Here is a 15391-nt window from a genome sequence, read left to right as displayed (position 1 = left end):
TGGAAGTTCCCCATCCCCGCTCTTTTGGATCAGCATGAGCTTTGAGCAACCCAATTTCAGCTTCTGATTTGCAGCAGTTTCTTTGTCCTTATATTCTGTGGGAGACTGATTTGATCTTGTGCAGCTGCCATTATTAATCAGTTAGATACTGTTGTTGTTTCTTGTAAACCGCTTAGAGGTTTTATTACAACCAAGCATTATATAAATGGATAAAATAGCCAGCTAACAAAATAATAGATTGGATGCCCCTGACTTCCCTCCAGTTCTCTGCAGGTTGTATCAGTTGTTAGTCTGATGTCAGGGTTTTTCTTTACTTCCTAGAACGAGAAGAGATTCCTTCTTTTCCTGTTAGTGTGACTTCTGTCAGCCAAGAAAAGCAGAACTGTCGTGATGGTAAGTCTTACAGCAGTTTGGAGGGTGTGAAGGATCTGGAGAGGCTGCATTAAACCATGTGCTTTAATAGATTTAGGGTGCCTAAATCTATCAAGCATATATCACAAACTTAGGTTTGTGCAATTAAAGTGGATTAAAGGGCTGTGTCACCCTAGTGCAACAAATCCACTTTTTTAAAAGTAAGCTTTTATGCAGTTTAGGAAGTGGAGAAATGCACTGAAAAGTGTGGGATGAACCAATGCCTAACGTGAAGATATATAAAATGCATCACAAGCAGATCAGGACAAATGCAAGATGAGTACTCTTTGTCATTGTCATATAACTGTTCTGCTTAGAAATCAGAAGGTCGGGTATAATTTAATCTCCACGAAAGGATGAACGCTTGATCAAAACATCATCTGCAAGAGCCCACAAACTCTGCCCCTATTTATTTTTTACATATATCTCCCACATTCCCTTCTAGGAGCTCTAGGCAGCACACAGAGTTTTTCCATTCCCCAATTCATCCTCACAGCAATCCTGTGGGGTAGGTTAGGCTGAGAGAAAGTGACTGGCCCAGTGGCCCAAGGTCACTCTGAGAGCCTCATGGCTGAGGACTTGAACCCTGATCTCCCAAGTCCTAGTCCAACACTCTAACCACTCTATCACATTGGCAAAATCAAGTTCTAAAGCACTAAAACAGGCATGTCCAACAAGTAGATCGTGATCTACCAGTAGATCACTGGACGTCTGCAGTAGATCACTGGTAGATCATTGGCTCCCCCCAAAGAAGCTGAACAACTGTGGCTCCCCTTAAAAAAAGCTCAACATTTTACCTCCTCCCTGAAAAAAACTCAACAACTTTGACCCGAACCCCCCCCCCCAAAAAATGGGCCTTCCTCCTTCTTAAAAAAAAGCTCAACAACTTAAACTTGAACCCCCCAAAAGGGGGTAGATCACTGCCAGTTTTTAACTCTGTGAGTAGATCGCAGTCTCTTGGGAGTTGGCCACCCCTGCACTAAAAGTTGGGTTTGTGCTCTGTGTACTTTTGCTTTCCTTCTGTAACTTATTTTGCTTTTGCTATAGGGAGAGAATAAAGAGCTTTGCTGTGCAGGGCACTGTAGCATCAACTGGGAGATCCTAAGCAAATGGCATTAAGGTGCAGCCCTGCCAATAAAGCTGCAACTACCATAGCCAGTCCTGTGGAACTAAAGCTGCGTGGTCTCAAATCAGTGAAGGCTGGTCTATTAGAACAAATGGGGCACTGCCACACCAACCTCAGCCTGCCCTCAAGCAGTCCACACCTACCTGTCTTCTGATGTCTAGAGCACTGGCTGTCAACTTCTTCCTCCTCCAAGTCAGTGTTGCCTTTATAAAACTCGGAGGAGGATGTGGACAAACCTAGAATTGGCTGGCTTAGCCTGGCATTGGCCCTGGCTCCACATTGTCTCAGTCACCATGCCTCCCGCCCCACCAGTCCCAATGGGCATCACTGGTCTCCATCTCTGTTTTGCAAATAGCCAGTTGCTATCCAGTTGCTTCCTTTCTGTTCTAGGTGTCGATTCCAGTCCCTCTCCTGTCTCTGTGGGCTCCCAGAAATCAATGGAGAACTTTCTGGGCTCCAGGTGAGTCTTCCAAGTCTGGTCCAAGGCTGGGAGATGCAACAGGCTACTTTGCAGGGGTGCCTGGCAGGCTCTGGTCCATGGGGTCACGAAGAGTCAGACACGACTGAACGACTGAACAACAACTTTGCAGGAAGGTCGTTCTTTTGACCAACCATTCTGAGAGTGTTCACAAGATCATGCAACTAAAATCCTTAAGAGTTTATCATCTTTTTTAGGATCAACAGAGAACTTACTGTAGGTATTCTCTACAAGTTCCCAGCTGAGTTAGCTCTGGAAACTCTCCCTTATCATCTAAAATATTTAGCACCATATACATACTAGGTGCTGTACAAAATACGTTAACCGAGAAAGACCCAGCCCAGAGTGTTTTGTGGTCTTCAATAAGATGGAAAGAGCAGGGAATGATCAGGGCAGAAGAAGACCCAGTTGCTTCCACTACTTTGTGGAGCAAGAGAGATCTGAACAAGATGCTGAAGCTCTGTTTTCTATGAATAATGTTATTGTCTTCCACCCAGCATTTGGGGTTTTACAACACATTTTGAAGCCTGCTAAAGGGCCTCAAACCTGCAAGCGCTTGTGTTAGATAATCCTTCCTAGAAAGGAAAACCACACCCTCCAACCTGGTAATATAAACATGCTTGAGCACCTCCATGATATATAGAGCACCACACAGGAGGGTGGAAGGCCCCACCTAAAAGGACCGTTTTGTACTCTGCTTCAGTCAACCTGGCATGGGCTAGAGGAAGCTGGCCTGCAGTCCATCTCAGTGCATGCATGATCCAGTCTTATCAAGGTTAACAGCCACTGAGAACTACCCCTATGAATGGAGGCAGTATAACAGATGATGGGGAACAGGTACAGGGTGGTTTTCATGCTTTGCTTGGCTACTGTAAGAAACAGAAGGCTACACTATAAGAGCCCCCTAGCCTGATCGAACAAGCTGGTGACATCACCATGACATTTCACCTGGGCGACTCTGGTCTCTGCAGATTCAGCATCAGCCGGCGACGGGGTCAAGGCCTGGCACTGCGTCCCCAGTGTCTGACCCCTGAAAGCGAACTCTCCTCTTGTGACAGTGCCATTCAGGACTATCTCCCACTGGTAAGCCTCTCTTCCCCTCTCCATTTCCACTCCTAGATCACTGCAGCATCGTTTTATCCCACAATGGTTGCCCATCTTATGTGATTTCTGCTGGACGTTTAATTATATTTATAAGATTTCTTCCCTGCCCTTCACTATAAGGCCCCAGGGCAGGTTTCAACAGCAATTATATAACAGATAAAATCATTGCTATTATAGAACAAATAAGACTGTTCTGAAAGAACCAGAACAGCATGCAGTTCCCAACTACATTTCCCATTGCCCTCAGCCAGCAGTGTGTATTTGCAGGGATGATGGGAGTTGTAGTTCAGCAATATCTGGAGGGCTAAAGGTTCCCTAGCCCTGGCATAACCCATAAAAATCTCTGCTGCACAAGCCTACTCAAATGAAAGGGAGTTGCAAAACAGCTTTGAACTTGCACAGAAGCACTTCCGACTGAACTGTTAAGGGACTCAGAAGGTTGGCTTAAATGCACATCCAACTTCTCCCTTGTAACAGGTGCGGCTGCAGCAGGCCCCCGGCATGTTCCAGCTGACCGAGTGTTTCTCGGAGGTCGTTCAGATCCCACTGGACCGCTTGCACCGGGCCTCTCCCTATGCCTCCCACCGTGCCAGCCTCAGCCCTGCCTCCAGCACCTCCCCTTGGGCACTCATAGCCAAGGCCAGCCCAAGGCTAACAGCAAACCAGCCTTCCCCGGATGGCGGTGAAGTAGTTGGAACGAGCAAGGAGGGAGCGGTGGAGCCAGGATCTCCACACTCACACAGCACCTGCTCAGATGTGCTAAGTGCTGTGTGGGCACAGGCAGACAGCGGGCGTGGCTCCGAGACAGACGCCTGCGACCATTCGCCGGATGCCTCTGAAGTGAGCATCAGCCTGCAGGAGATGTGCCCAGATGCAGAGGAAGGGGACCTGGAGAGCATGAGCTGGGCCACAGCTGTGGCTTTGGCCTGGCTGGAGCACCGCTGTGCTGGGTTCTTTGTGGAGTGGGAGTTGCTGGCAGCCAAGGCCGATTCCTGGCTGCGGGCACAGCAGCTGCCAGAAGGTGTGGATGTCGCCGCTCTCAAAGGGGCAGCACGTCAACTCTTCCTGCTGCTCCGCCACTGGGATGAGAACATCAAGCTGAACATGCTGTGTTACAACCCAAACAATGTGTGAAGGAGTAGTGAGTGAGCAGGCCAGGCCGTTGGTTGCTGGTGCCATTAAAGAGATGCGTTCACAGTCTAGAGCAGCAGCGTGTTCTTTCATTGCCCAGGTCTTTGGGTGACACCGTGTCCACACCAGCAATGCTTTTTCCAGATACCTCCAAAATTACTGACACTTGAGTTGCTATAGAGAGCCAGGGCTAGTCTCTTGAGTACCCTCATCTATTGGGTTGGCCTGATTATGTCCAAAAAAGGGGAGAGAGAGGTGTGCTGTCACCCACAGGGAGTGTATTGCAAGCCTGTTTTGCACAGCCTTGACTCCTGAAATGAGTGGGAAAGGCTCTCCTTCCACCACAGCAGAAAATTAGCATATTCCCAGTAAAAAGCAACACTCCTATTCCTGCTCACAGCTTACCCCCATACCAAGACTGTGCTACTTGGGGTTGTATCAGATGAAGTCATCCCGTTGGTGCACAGATTTCCACTTGCAGAACCGAACTTCCCCTCCCTCTCCTGTCTCTGTGCACCCCTTGCCCGCTAATTTGCTCAGGGAAAAATCTACAGAACAGCTTTAGTGGGTGTATGGGGGGAAGAGAGGGAGGGGCAGTTCCATTGTGTGAGGGGAAGTCCTTGCACTAATGGGACGGTGTTGGATACAACCTTAAGTCCACCTGTTCTCAGGTGTTATCCACATTTAAAAGGCCAAGAAGTTCGCTTTAAAAGCAAATGAAGTGCAGCCACAAGACAAAAGTCAAAATACAGAGGCAAGAGGCCTCACGCCAAGCCCTGGCTGATTTTATTTAAGCTGTTCCACATTACCACCAGCAGGTATGCAGATTGTACTCTTTCCCATCCACACACCACCACCCTTCTGGGCTAGGAGGCAGTGCCTACACTTGAGCAAGAGGTCCCAGGAGGGAATGGAAGTGGTCCATCAGCATCTGACCCAGAGCAACATCCATGCCTGGACCATCTTGTTCATGCTCTCACTGTGGGAAGCTCCTCTTGTGCAGTTTTCACTCGGCCTTTTTCAAAGGCTGTTTCTTTCCTTCCTGGGGGGTCATGGAGGGCTCCGTCCCATACCAGAGCTGCAGAAGGATGATGGCGTGGCAAACATGGAGGGCGGCGGAGCTGTAAACTGTTGACGGGTACGTGTTCCAAGAAAGCTCGATCAAACCTAGAATGAGCACCCTGAAGGGAGAGGGAAAAACAAATAGGACATTGTTCAAGAAGTCACATAAGGCTGTCGTAGCAGGAAGAGTGGGTTTTTCTCCTTCCTTCACTTTCACTCTTAAAAATTGTTTGTTCGTTTATTACATTTATATCCCGTTTTTCCTCCCAAAGGAGCCCAGGGCAGCAAACAAGAGATAAAACAATACAAAACATATTTAAAACTATTCCAGCACAGATGCAGACTCGGAAAGAGCTCAACTTAAACGGCTCGTTGAAAGAGGAAGGTCTTCAGTAGGCGCCATAAAAACAACAACAGAGATGTTGCCCAATATTCAAGGGGAAGGCATTCCAAAGGGCAGGTGCCACAACACTAAAAGCCCAATTCAGCTATTGTGCAGAACAGACCTGATAAGAGGCTATTTGTGGGAGGCCCTCACCTGCAGAGCACAGTGATCAATTGTGTATGTAAGAGATGAGACGATCTTTCAGGTATCCTGGTACCACGATGTAGAGGGCTTTCTACATCAGAACCAGGATCTTGAACTTAGCACTCGCTTCTTTGCCACCCCCCACCCTGCCCTCAGTTCTGCTTAAGCAAAGGTACTCCTAGATCCAGGTATGTCACTGGAGGCACAGGTAACCTCCGTGACTAAGAGCACCTTTTATCAGCTTCATCTGGCGAGACTGCTATGACTATTGTGATCCAGGCATCAGGAACTCTCAAGACGGGATTACTGCAGTGCACTCTATGTGGGGCTTCTCTTGAGCAGTCCAGAAACTGCAGATAGGTTACAATAATGCAGCTAGGCTGTTGGCTGGGGCATCCCACCAACAGTATATAACACCTCTGCTAAGAAACTGCACTTGGCTGCCAATACGTTATGTGGCTCAGTTAAAAGTTTCGCTTCTAGCATTTAAAGTGATACAAGTTAGGGCTGGGAGACTTGAGAAACTTAAGCCTTGCCCCATATGCTCCTCTCTGGCAATGGCATTCTTCTTGGGGCATCATTAAGAGTTCTGTATGCCCCAGAGGTACACCTGATATCACTAAGTATATCAGGCCTTTAGTGCTGCAGCTCCAGCCTTCTGGAACCGGCATCCAACTGAAATACAGGTTGCTATTGAAAACTTTCTTTTTAAGACAGCCTTCTCTGAAGTGTGACTTGGCCATTTTATAATGTATACTGAGTTTGGATAATTCAATGGTTTCAAAGTTTGTTTTTCAGATTTGTGTACATATTCTGCATTCTGCTTTGGAAAACATTGATTAGGAAACTATACATTCTTAAAACAAATAGATGTGCCAATAAAGAGTTCTGAACCTCCCCTAAATATACGGGCCTTTTTATAAAAAGTTCTGATTAGATTCCTACATGAATTATGTTACAGTGCCACCTGCATCAAGGTTTTCATAAGTGGAGGTGGAAAGCTGAAATCCCTGCTTCACCCCTAATCCCTCAAAATTCTGCAGCAAGCTGAGCTATTTTGTAAAATGTCTTTATTCCAGGCACCACGTGACAGCTTCCCTCTTCATCCAGATTTTTTTTGGTGCAAATTATTTGAAATGTAATTTTATGGCACTCTGTTTAACTCCCACTAGTCCCGCCCCCTCACTGGGATCTTTGGGATCCTGACTTCAGCCACATCCACAACATACATTTGAAGTGGTACAAGAGTGCTTCAAATGTTTGGTGCAGATGTGCCCTTTGTTTCAAAGATTCGTCATCTAGCTGCTTTGAGGGAGAAAAGGTGACCCTACCCCAATAAATACCCCAATAAATAAATGGTTGCATTCAAATGTCCCCTCCCTCAGAGAGAAATGCGAGTTCTGGATGCAACCCAAAGTTCTGTAATCATGATCAAGTGAGCACGTGCTGGAATCACAGGCATGTATGCTGTAAATTCTGTCAAACTGCAATGCAGTTCCTACACGCTACATGGATCTGATTGCACAGAGAAAATAGGCACGTGGCTGGCATGACCCTGCGTCCCCTTGACCCGTCTCCCTTCCCTGCCCCCTGCCGGTACGCACTTTAGCAGATGAGCAAGCTTCTTGGGAGGCGTGCACCAGAGCAAGTAGGGCAGAGTGTGGAAATACCAGACGTAGAACTGGTAGTGCAAGGAACGGCTGAAGCAAACGCCGATGAAGTTGGAAGTGAAGAGAGCAAAGACTACCTGTGGCCTTTGGTTAAGGGAAGGTTGCACTGCGCAAAGTTGAAAGTTCAAATCCACTGCAGCTCTGGAGTGGAGGAGCATCAAGAGCGTGGAAGCTCGGCTCTTTCCATGCCCTTTTATAAACTACTATTCATTAAACTTTTATACCAACCTCCATTGGAGGATCGCAGGGCAGTTTACAATATTAAAAACACAAACATACACACCATAATGAAAACTATACCACCACCACCCTGCAGTTAATTGTTTAATTATCCAAAGGCCTAGGAGAAGGGGGATGTTTTTACCTGGGGCCTAAAGATAAGTAACTTAGGTGCCAAGCGAGCTTTGCCAGGGAGAGCATTCCATAAGTGGGGGCCCACAGCAGAAAAGGCCCATTCTTGTACCATCTTGTACCATCACACAAACCATCTACCATGTGGTTCCCCCCCCCCCACTCTGGCAAAAGGATATGATTGGCTGAGAGGGTCTGCGGAGGGTTCTTCCTCTCAGCTGGATCCTTCAGCAATGACAGGATGCTTTCATCACACCTGCAGTTTTGGGGCAGGGTGGGGGGAGAGGAGAGAAGCAGAACTGTTGTGATCCATAAGAAAGTGGACCCCTTCCTGCTGGAAGTGTAAACTCTTATTCAGGGCAGTTTAGCATAATCTCTTCTTAATCCATGAGGCAGGTTAGGCTGAAAGAGTGACAGAGATCTCCAACTAGGCAGTTTCTCTCTTAAAACTAGGTGCTGGGGCAAAAAAACAGACAACAGCTGCTGCTTTCCAAACCCTATATATAAGATGCCTGCAAGCATCTGCTCACCCTGTTGGAAACAGGATCCTAGGACGTGTGGACCTCTGCTGAGCTCAGGTGGAGCTGTTCTTATGACTAAGCTTCAAATGGGTGAGTAGGGGTGTGAACCCAGAACTTTCCCCAGCTTTCACATTCTGTGCAATACTTGGCAGTGACTTTCATTGCAAGTGGTTTCTGCACCCTTGCACTGAACTGAGGCAGAATCCTGCAAAGGCTAATTTTCTGTGGGTTTTGTATGTGCCCCAAAGTCCCATTTTCTCTCTCAGGCCAGGGCTGGAGAATTAGAAGCTCGCTCCTTGACAAGCTATTAACAACAACAAAATCTCTTTCTCTCCGAGAGTCCATAAATTGTGAGTGTGATTCTCCGAGATTTGAGTCTCACAAGAACTTTCACCCTGAGCAGAGTGACAATGCCACCTTCTCACCTGTGCCACCTCTTCAGTGCAAAGAGCCCCAGGACAGCCAAATGGGTGGCGAGCAATGCCAGGTGGAATGTCCGGTGCTGGAAAACCTCTTCTGGCAAGAATCGCCAGTTTACTGTCCACTTGAAGAGGAACTGTCGGCCCAGATCAAAGGAACGGGACACGTAACCAACAGGGTTCACCACCAGGAAGGGCAACCCCAAAACAACCTGCAAAAAACAACTGTGCCTTAAAATTCTCCCACAAAGAACATGAATGTGACTTTTTGGCATTCCATGTGCAGCAAATTGTGGAAGCTGAGGTCACTGCATTCTTCAGTCTGCCAGCTTCACTTGTGGGTATCTGTCTCTCTTGGAAGACACCTGCGGGGGTGAAGTAAAACGGGAAAGACGTGTTTTGTTGCAGCTGCAGCAGACGAGCCAGTGTCACTGCTGATTGATATCACCACCTAAGCCAGAAATCAGGTTCGGGTTCTGCTAATGCAACTCTGTGTTCCAAAATTAGAGACATGTCGTGTTGCTTCATAGGCTCTGCTGCACGTTCATCCAGGAAGTGCTTTATTATTTTTAGCAAAATGCTGGAGCATCAGGTACACAAGCTACTAATTACTTCTGCTGCTTTAAACCTACAAAACTCATGATGCAATGCAGCAAGAGGATCCCGTAGATGAAAGGAAGAAGGGAAGAAGAGATGGGAGGGATGGGCCAAGCAGTATTTTCACACCTGCATGCCTTCCTCACAGCTGCATTGCATCATCTTTCCCAACATCAGTTCCAAAAAGACCTGCTGCATTTATTTTGGACAGCCTCCTCTTAATGGCTGCTAGACAGTAACTGAACCTCATGTGCACCGAGCGATGAGGTTTCCCTTGCCAAAAAAGCTCTCTCCGAGCTTGGCCAACATTAACTGCCTTCTCTAATGTTTGCTTGAAGGGAAACTTACTTGCCTGCATCCTTCATAAATTGTATTTCTCCCTTCCATTTAAGAAATAAAACACCAGGGGAAGTACCCAGTATTTGTTTTGTGCAATTGAGTGTTATGCACTGAGTATTGTGTAATGGCTCACATGCCCTGAACTCATGAAATGATGTGCAACCACACAAAACAAATTCACAAATACAAGGACAAGGAGAGGATGGGCCAGAAAATGCTAGAGATGGAGCAGGGTGATATGGAAATATATAAAAACAAAATAAAAATTTCTTTCCAGTAGCACCTTAGAGACCAACTAAGTTTGTTCTTGGTATGAGCTTTCGTGTGCATGCACACTTCTTCAGATGTAAATGGAAATATATATATTTGGACAGGAGTCTCACCATGATCACTGGAAGTCCCATCCATACTTTCTTTGTTTCTGCCTGCGTATTTACAGAAACAATGAGAGCTAGAAACTGGATAGGATCAAAGCTGTGCATATTTCCAAAGTATTCCACCTTGACCTAGCTCTGCTGTCACTAGGTAGTAACTGAATCAGACAAGTACAGTGAAACCCCGGGTTATGTACGCGATCCGTTCTGGGTCGCGGTATGTAACGCAGGCATGCGTATCATGAACAGAAAACCAAAAAACCCGGAAGAAGTGCAATTTGAGCACTTCTGCACATGCGCGAAGTGTGCAGAACACTTCTGCGCATCCGGGGGGCGCGCGCTCCGGAAACACTTCTGGGTTGCGGCCGTTCACAACTCGAACGTCCGCAACACGGGGGGTGCGTAACCCGGGGTACCACTGTATTGGCCTGTGGTCATAGCACCCTAAACATGCCGAATCTCCTAAAAGCTAAGCAGGGTCAGGCCTGGTTACTATTTGGATGGGAGACCCCCCTGGGAATACCAGGCACTGTAAGACTAAGTGTTGTCTGTTCTGACATGCCGTGTGGCCTTTCCTAGGCCTACCATTCCTTTTGGCTGGAGATACCAGGGGTTGAATCTGGGCATGGCAAATCTTCCCGTCCCCTTACCTGCAGGGCTGCACAGATAGCGAGCTTGGGAATGGCTCCTAGCAGGCCAAAGCGCTGCAGGAGGAGGAAAAGGAGACCCGGCGCAAAGAGCAGGATATTCATCTTCACAGACACTGCCAAGCTGGAGGAGAGAGATAAAAGATACCACTGATCCCTGTGGTTAATACAAGGTCCATTCCAGTCCCCATGCACCTTGCTTTTGCCATCTGACATTGGCTAAGAACTAGCAGCAGACTTTCACAGAGAGCAAGAGTCTGTCGTCCTTGCCCACAAGGTTTACAGTTTACACTGAACAGTCAGGACTACAGCAAGATGGCTGATGGGAGTTGTAGTCCAAATATCTGGAGGTGCTCAGGCTGGCAAAGGCTGTTTTAGATGCACCACAGGAAGCCATGAGCTGGCTCTGAAAGTTCCCACTTTGCAAGCAGAAAAATCAAGTGTGCAAGTTATTTGTGCTTCTGCAAGCACCACTCTCTTACTTAAAATACCCTCCCATTGGTTGGATTGGCTCTAAGGGGGCTCTCACCTGAAGCAGAAGCAGCCCCAGGACCACCGCTCCTCCAGGAAGAGGTTGATAGCCAGGTAAAGGATCACCATGGCCACCGGGTCATTGAAGAGGCGCAGGACAAAGATGGAGTGGATGCGATAGGAGGCGCAGCACATGAAGAAGAAAACATAGGGTGGGACCTGCAGCAGAGGTGTCAACGAGGAAAATCAAGCCGACTTGCCATTGGGGCGTCTTCAAATGACTCAAGCTGCCGCAGTTCCCATTTTACAGATGGGAGTCTTCCAACAACGTGCAGCCTGTGTGTGCCCACTGGGCTCCCAGCACCTCCTAGAGGCAGTGGCTGACAGCTGTGCTGACTGAAGCTACTTTGCCCCTTCTTTAACTCCTGGCTTTTAGTGTGGCCGGCCCTTTTCTGTGGAATGAAATTCCTGGTGAGATACGACAGGCACCCACAATCTGTACTTTCTGAAAAGCTTTGTTCTGGCAAGCTTTCTCAGCTGGATGAATAGGTCCCTGCAATGGGCGCCCAATTTGCATTGGTTTTTTAGTTTTAACTGCTGCTGCTTTCTATATTGTTTTTAACTGTTTTTACTGTATTTTGTGCATCGCCTTGAGAAATGCATGGAAGGTGAAATAATAGTTGTTGTTGTAATAATAATAACAGAAAAGCATTCAGCAGAAAGTGCCTAAGTTTTTCCCTAAAACTGCATGCTCAGTTGCTTTTTTTCTCAAATTGTAAGGTCAGGTTCCCAGGATCCTCTCCCTCCTTGTGTAAGAGAGGGAGAACCACCGAACCGAAAACTTGTAGCTGTGTCCTCTCATTCACAGCATATGAACACGTTTTATATGAACCTTCACTACAAAAGCATCATTTAAAAAAAATCAAAGCAGTTTACAAGAAGAATACATACAAAATAAAGACCACATAATTTTATTATTATTAAGAAAAACACTAACTAAAGTTTGTCTTAATTGTTTGCATAAGCCTGGCAGCAAAGAAAAGTTTTCAGCAATCATTTAAAGGTCAATATAGATTCAGAAGCCTACTGAATATATTTTGGAAGATCATTTCACAGGGCTTGGCCAATAACACTAAAAGCTCGGCTTTGTGTTGAAATCAAATGAGCCTCACCAACCTGGGGGGAAACCAGCGATGCTCCTATAGAAGATCTCAGTGGTAGAACTGGAATATGAGGTTGCATTTTTTTACGGTTGCTGTGTACAGTATCATGAACATGGAAGTCTCAGTTTATATAAAGCGTTCAGCAGTGCAGCTCTATAGAATTCCACCTTAACCTGCACCCACCCAAACCTTGCCATCCTCCTCCTGGCCTTTAATTTTCAGGTCCCACATGTACTGCACAGGAGCACTTTGTTTGGATGAGGGCTCATATCTACTGTGTGATAGGAAAAAGAACAGTCTTCAGTGCTCCTTGAGGTGCTGTAGGAGCTACTGACCTTACTGGTTCGGCTGTAGATGCGGAAAACGAGCAGCAGTGTGGCAATGTAAAGGGCAGCAAAAAGATATTGGGCCAGGCGAATGTTGGTGCCACGGCCAGTTGCATAATACAAGCCCAGGAAGATGTAAACAAAGCCAGCAGGATATCTGTAGAGAGAGATATTGGGTAAACAGATCAACTACAGAGGAAGGCAAGAGAAACTGCCCTATTGCCGCCCAGACTCCATCTTTAAGAGATGTACCCACCCCTACCACTCCTGAAAGCCTCATTATAATTGCAAGCTCAGTGATACTCACACAAGAGGGCCTGTGTCCCCCTTTAGCTGGGTGTAATCCAGAGTCCCATTGACAACACCCTCCACCTCATCCATATAGGCTTTCCAGTCGATCTCTGTATCTTTGGGGAAAGCACAGAAGCTGTACCATCAAGTACGCACAGGAGCAGGGTTCAGCTGCTGAAAACGGCCTGGATCTAAGAGAAGGGCTCTAAAATTATCCAAGTCTACAAGAACACATGCAAAGCCATGCCTGGTGGCTGTTCCTCTGCGTAAGGCATTTAGCCATGACCTGTTTTTGAAGGGCTTGGGCAGATTTTTATATAAGCTGGGCTCTAGCAGCCAGGACGACAAGCATCGAGAACAGTTCTGATACTACACCCTGGCTCAAATTAAGCCCCAGCCCTTCCGTCAAAACTACCCCAGACTACACATTGTATGGAACCCTCCACGTAGTCCTGTTAATGACACCCCACTGTGTATTGTTCAACTATGGAATTCACTGCCACAAGACGTAGCAACAGCTGCCAATTGGGGCAGTTTTGAAAAGGGGGCGGACAAATCTGTGGACGATGAAGCCAGCAACGCCTGCTGCTCCTGATGGCTGCACTGCATACTACCTCCAGCATCTATGCAGACCTGACTCCGACTACCAGTTGAGGGTAGGGGCTGTGGGACACAAGTGAGGGACCTGTTGTTGCCCTCACGTACAGAGGTGCCAACTTGAATAACATATGCGGGGGGCAGGCAAGCCTCACCCTGCACAATCAATCACATAGCGTGGCATGCACACACCATTTGAATGGCAATATTTGGGCGGGGAGCCCTCAAATGTTTTATGGGGGGGGGGATGGACCTCGACCCCTAGGAGTTGGCTCCTATGCTCACGTCCTTCCCATGGTCTTCCCACCTGCTTGGCAACTGCAGGGAGAACTTTTGCTTGACCCAGCCAGCAGGGCTGCTGTTGCCTCCTCCTTAACCCAATCCCCTAGTCCTCAAGGTTTGCTGGTCCTCGCTACTACTAGAAGAGCTGCAGTCGTGAGCCACATTTTCCCCTCCCTCCCAGCAAGGGTCCTAACCCCACCTAAGCCTTGCCCCTTATCCACACCCCGAGCCCCACTCTACTGACCCCACCCCCACCCCTGGCCCCGTCCCGGGCCCTCACTCACATGCCACCCTGTGTATGACCCACTGGTTGACCCCCACTTCGGCCAGGCAGAGGCAGGCGGCCACCAGCGGGGTGTAGTGGGGCTCGAAGAGCACCAGGTGCTTGTCTTGCCAGGCCCGGCGCAGGCTCTGGCGCACGGAGGGCAGGCCGCCCGCAGGCCCCGCGGCCCCCTTCCTCCTCGGAGCGGGACCCGGAGCCATCCCGACCCGCCGCCCGCCCAGCTCCGGCCACGATCCCCTCGGGCAGCTGCTGCTGCTGCTGCTACGGCTGCTGGCGGCCCGGACAGGCGGTGTCACCGCGAAACGCGCCCCGGCGCCGCCGCCGCCGCCGCCCGGAGCAGGCAGTTCCGGCGCTCGGAAGGTCCCCCCTCTTCGCTCTCTCCCTCCTCCTTCCCGGTGGCGGCGGAGCATCAGCAGCCTCACGCCACGAAGCCCTGGGAAAAGCTTGCTTGCTTATGTATGTATGTATGGGTGGTGCTGTGATTGTCAAGAGGGGTTTTTTTTTTTTTTTTACTGTATTTTAAAGTTTTGGTGAGTCGCCCTGAGCCGGCACTTCATAGAATCTCAGAATGCAGAGCTGGAAAGGATCCTCGAGGGTCGCCTAAGTAGTGCAACCCTCCCGTGGGAGGATACAGCAGGGATCTTCTTGCTTTCTTATGCCCAGAAAACGCAAGATGTGCTTTTTAGGGGAAACAAATATTTAAGCATCATGCAGGGAGAAAAGGGAATAGGGCTGCCATCCGTTCTGGTATAATGCAGGATCCTCCAGTATTTCAGTTGGATTCAATGCAAGGCACAGGTTGTCCTATATTTCCACTTCTCTCTCTCTCTCTGCTAAGTAAGGGATCCTCTCCAAATGCGTCAAAACAAAATAAAATAAAAAATTCCTTCCAGTAGCACCTTAGAGACCAACTAAGTTTGTTCTTGGTATGAGCTTTCGTGTGCATGCACACTTCTTCAGATACCAAAAACACGAAAGCTCATACCAAGAACAAACTTAGTTGGTTTCTAAGTTGGTCTGTCATAGTCAAAACAAAATAAAATAAAAAATTCCTTCCAGTTGTTGTTGTTGTTGCAACAACAACAACAACAACAACAACAACAACTGGAAGGAATTTTTTATTTTATTTTGTTTTGACTATGACAGACCAACACGGCTACCTACCTGTAACTGTCTCCAAATGTGTGTGTGTGAAAGGTCATGTATTTTAAGCTCTGGG

The 15391-nt window shown here is 47.9% G+C and overlaps 2 protein-coding genes across 5 annotated transcripts in view; one reads left to right on the top strand and one right to left on the bottom strand.

Annotated features, from left to right (window-relative positions):
* Positions 1-4796, top strand: part of VWA5B2 (von Willebrand factor A domain containing 5B2) — a 32221-nt gene extending 27425 nt beyond the window's left edge. The window contains exons 17-20 of the mRNA XM_033150803.1: positions 322-393; positions 1928-1997; positions 2987-3098; positions 3597-4796. Coding sequence (XP_033006694.1) covers positions 322-393; positions 1928-1997; positions 2987-3098; positions 3597-4253 — 911 coding nt within the window. The 3' untranslated portion in view covers positions 4254-4796. The remainder of the gene's footprint in view (positions 1-321; positions 394-1927; positions 1998-2986; positions 3099-3596) is intronic.
* A 195-nt stretch (positions 4797-4991) lies between these two features.
* On the bottom strand, positions 4992-14409 carry ALG3 (ALG3 alpha-1,3- mannosyltransferase). 4 transcript variants are annotated; one of them, XM_033150797.1, is made up of 9 exons: positions 14174-14407; positions 13027-13126; positions 12729-12876; positions 11289-11449; positions 10763-10883; positions 8809-9014; positions 8042-8118; positions 7446-7590; positions 4992-5431 (listed from the first exon to the last, which is right to left on the bottom strand). In XM_033150797.1, exons 1-9 carry the CDS (start codon positions 14370-14372, stop codon positions 5257-5259), a joined length of 1332 nt encoding a protein of 443 aa, XP_033006688.1. In that variant the 5' UTR covers positions 14373-14407; the 3' UTR covers positions 4992-5256. The 4 variants fall into 4 exon arrangements, with proteins under 4 accessions (XP_033006688.1, XP_033006689.1, XP_033006690.1 ...); XM_033150798.1 differs by having other exon boundaries at positions 7446-7588; positions 13027-13120; positions 14174-14305; XM_033150799.1 differs by having other exon boundaries at positions 7446-7588; positions 13027-13201; positions 14174-14293.
* Positions 14410-15391: the final 982 nt, after the last annotated feature.

This window comes from Lacerta agilis, chromosome 5, assembly GCF_009819535.1.
Source record: "Lacerta agilis isolate rLacAgi1 chromosome 5, rLacAgi1.pri, whole genome shotgun sequence".
Taxonomy (NCBI): Eukaryota; Metazoa; Chordata; class Lepidosauria; order Squamata; family Lacertidae; genus Lacerta; species Lacerta agilis.
The sequence above is the reverse complement of the archived record's forward strand: the minus strand, read 5'-3'. Positions and strand labels throughout refer to the sequence as shown.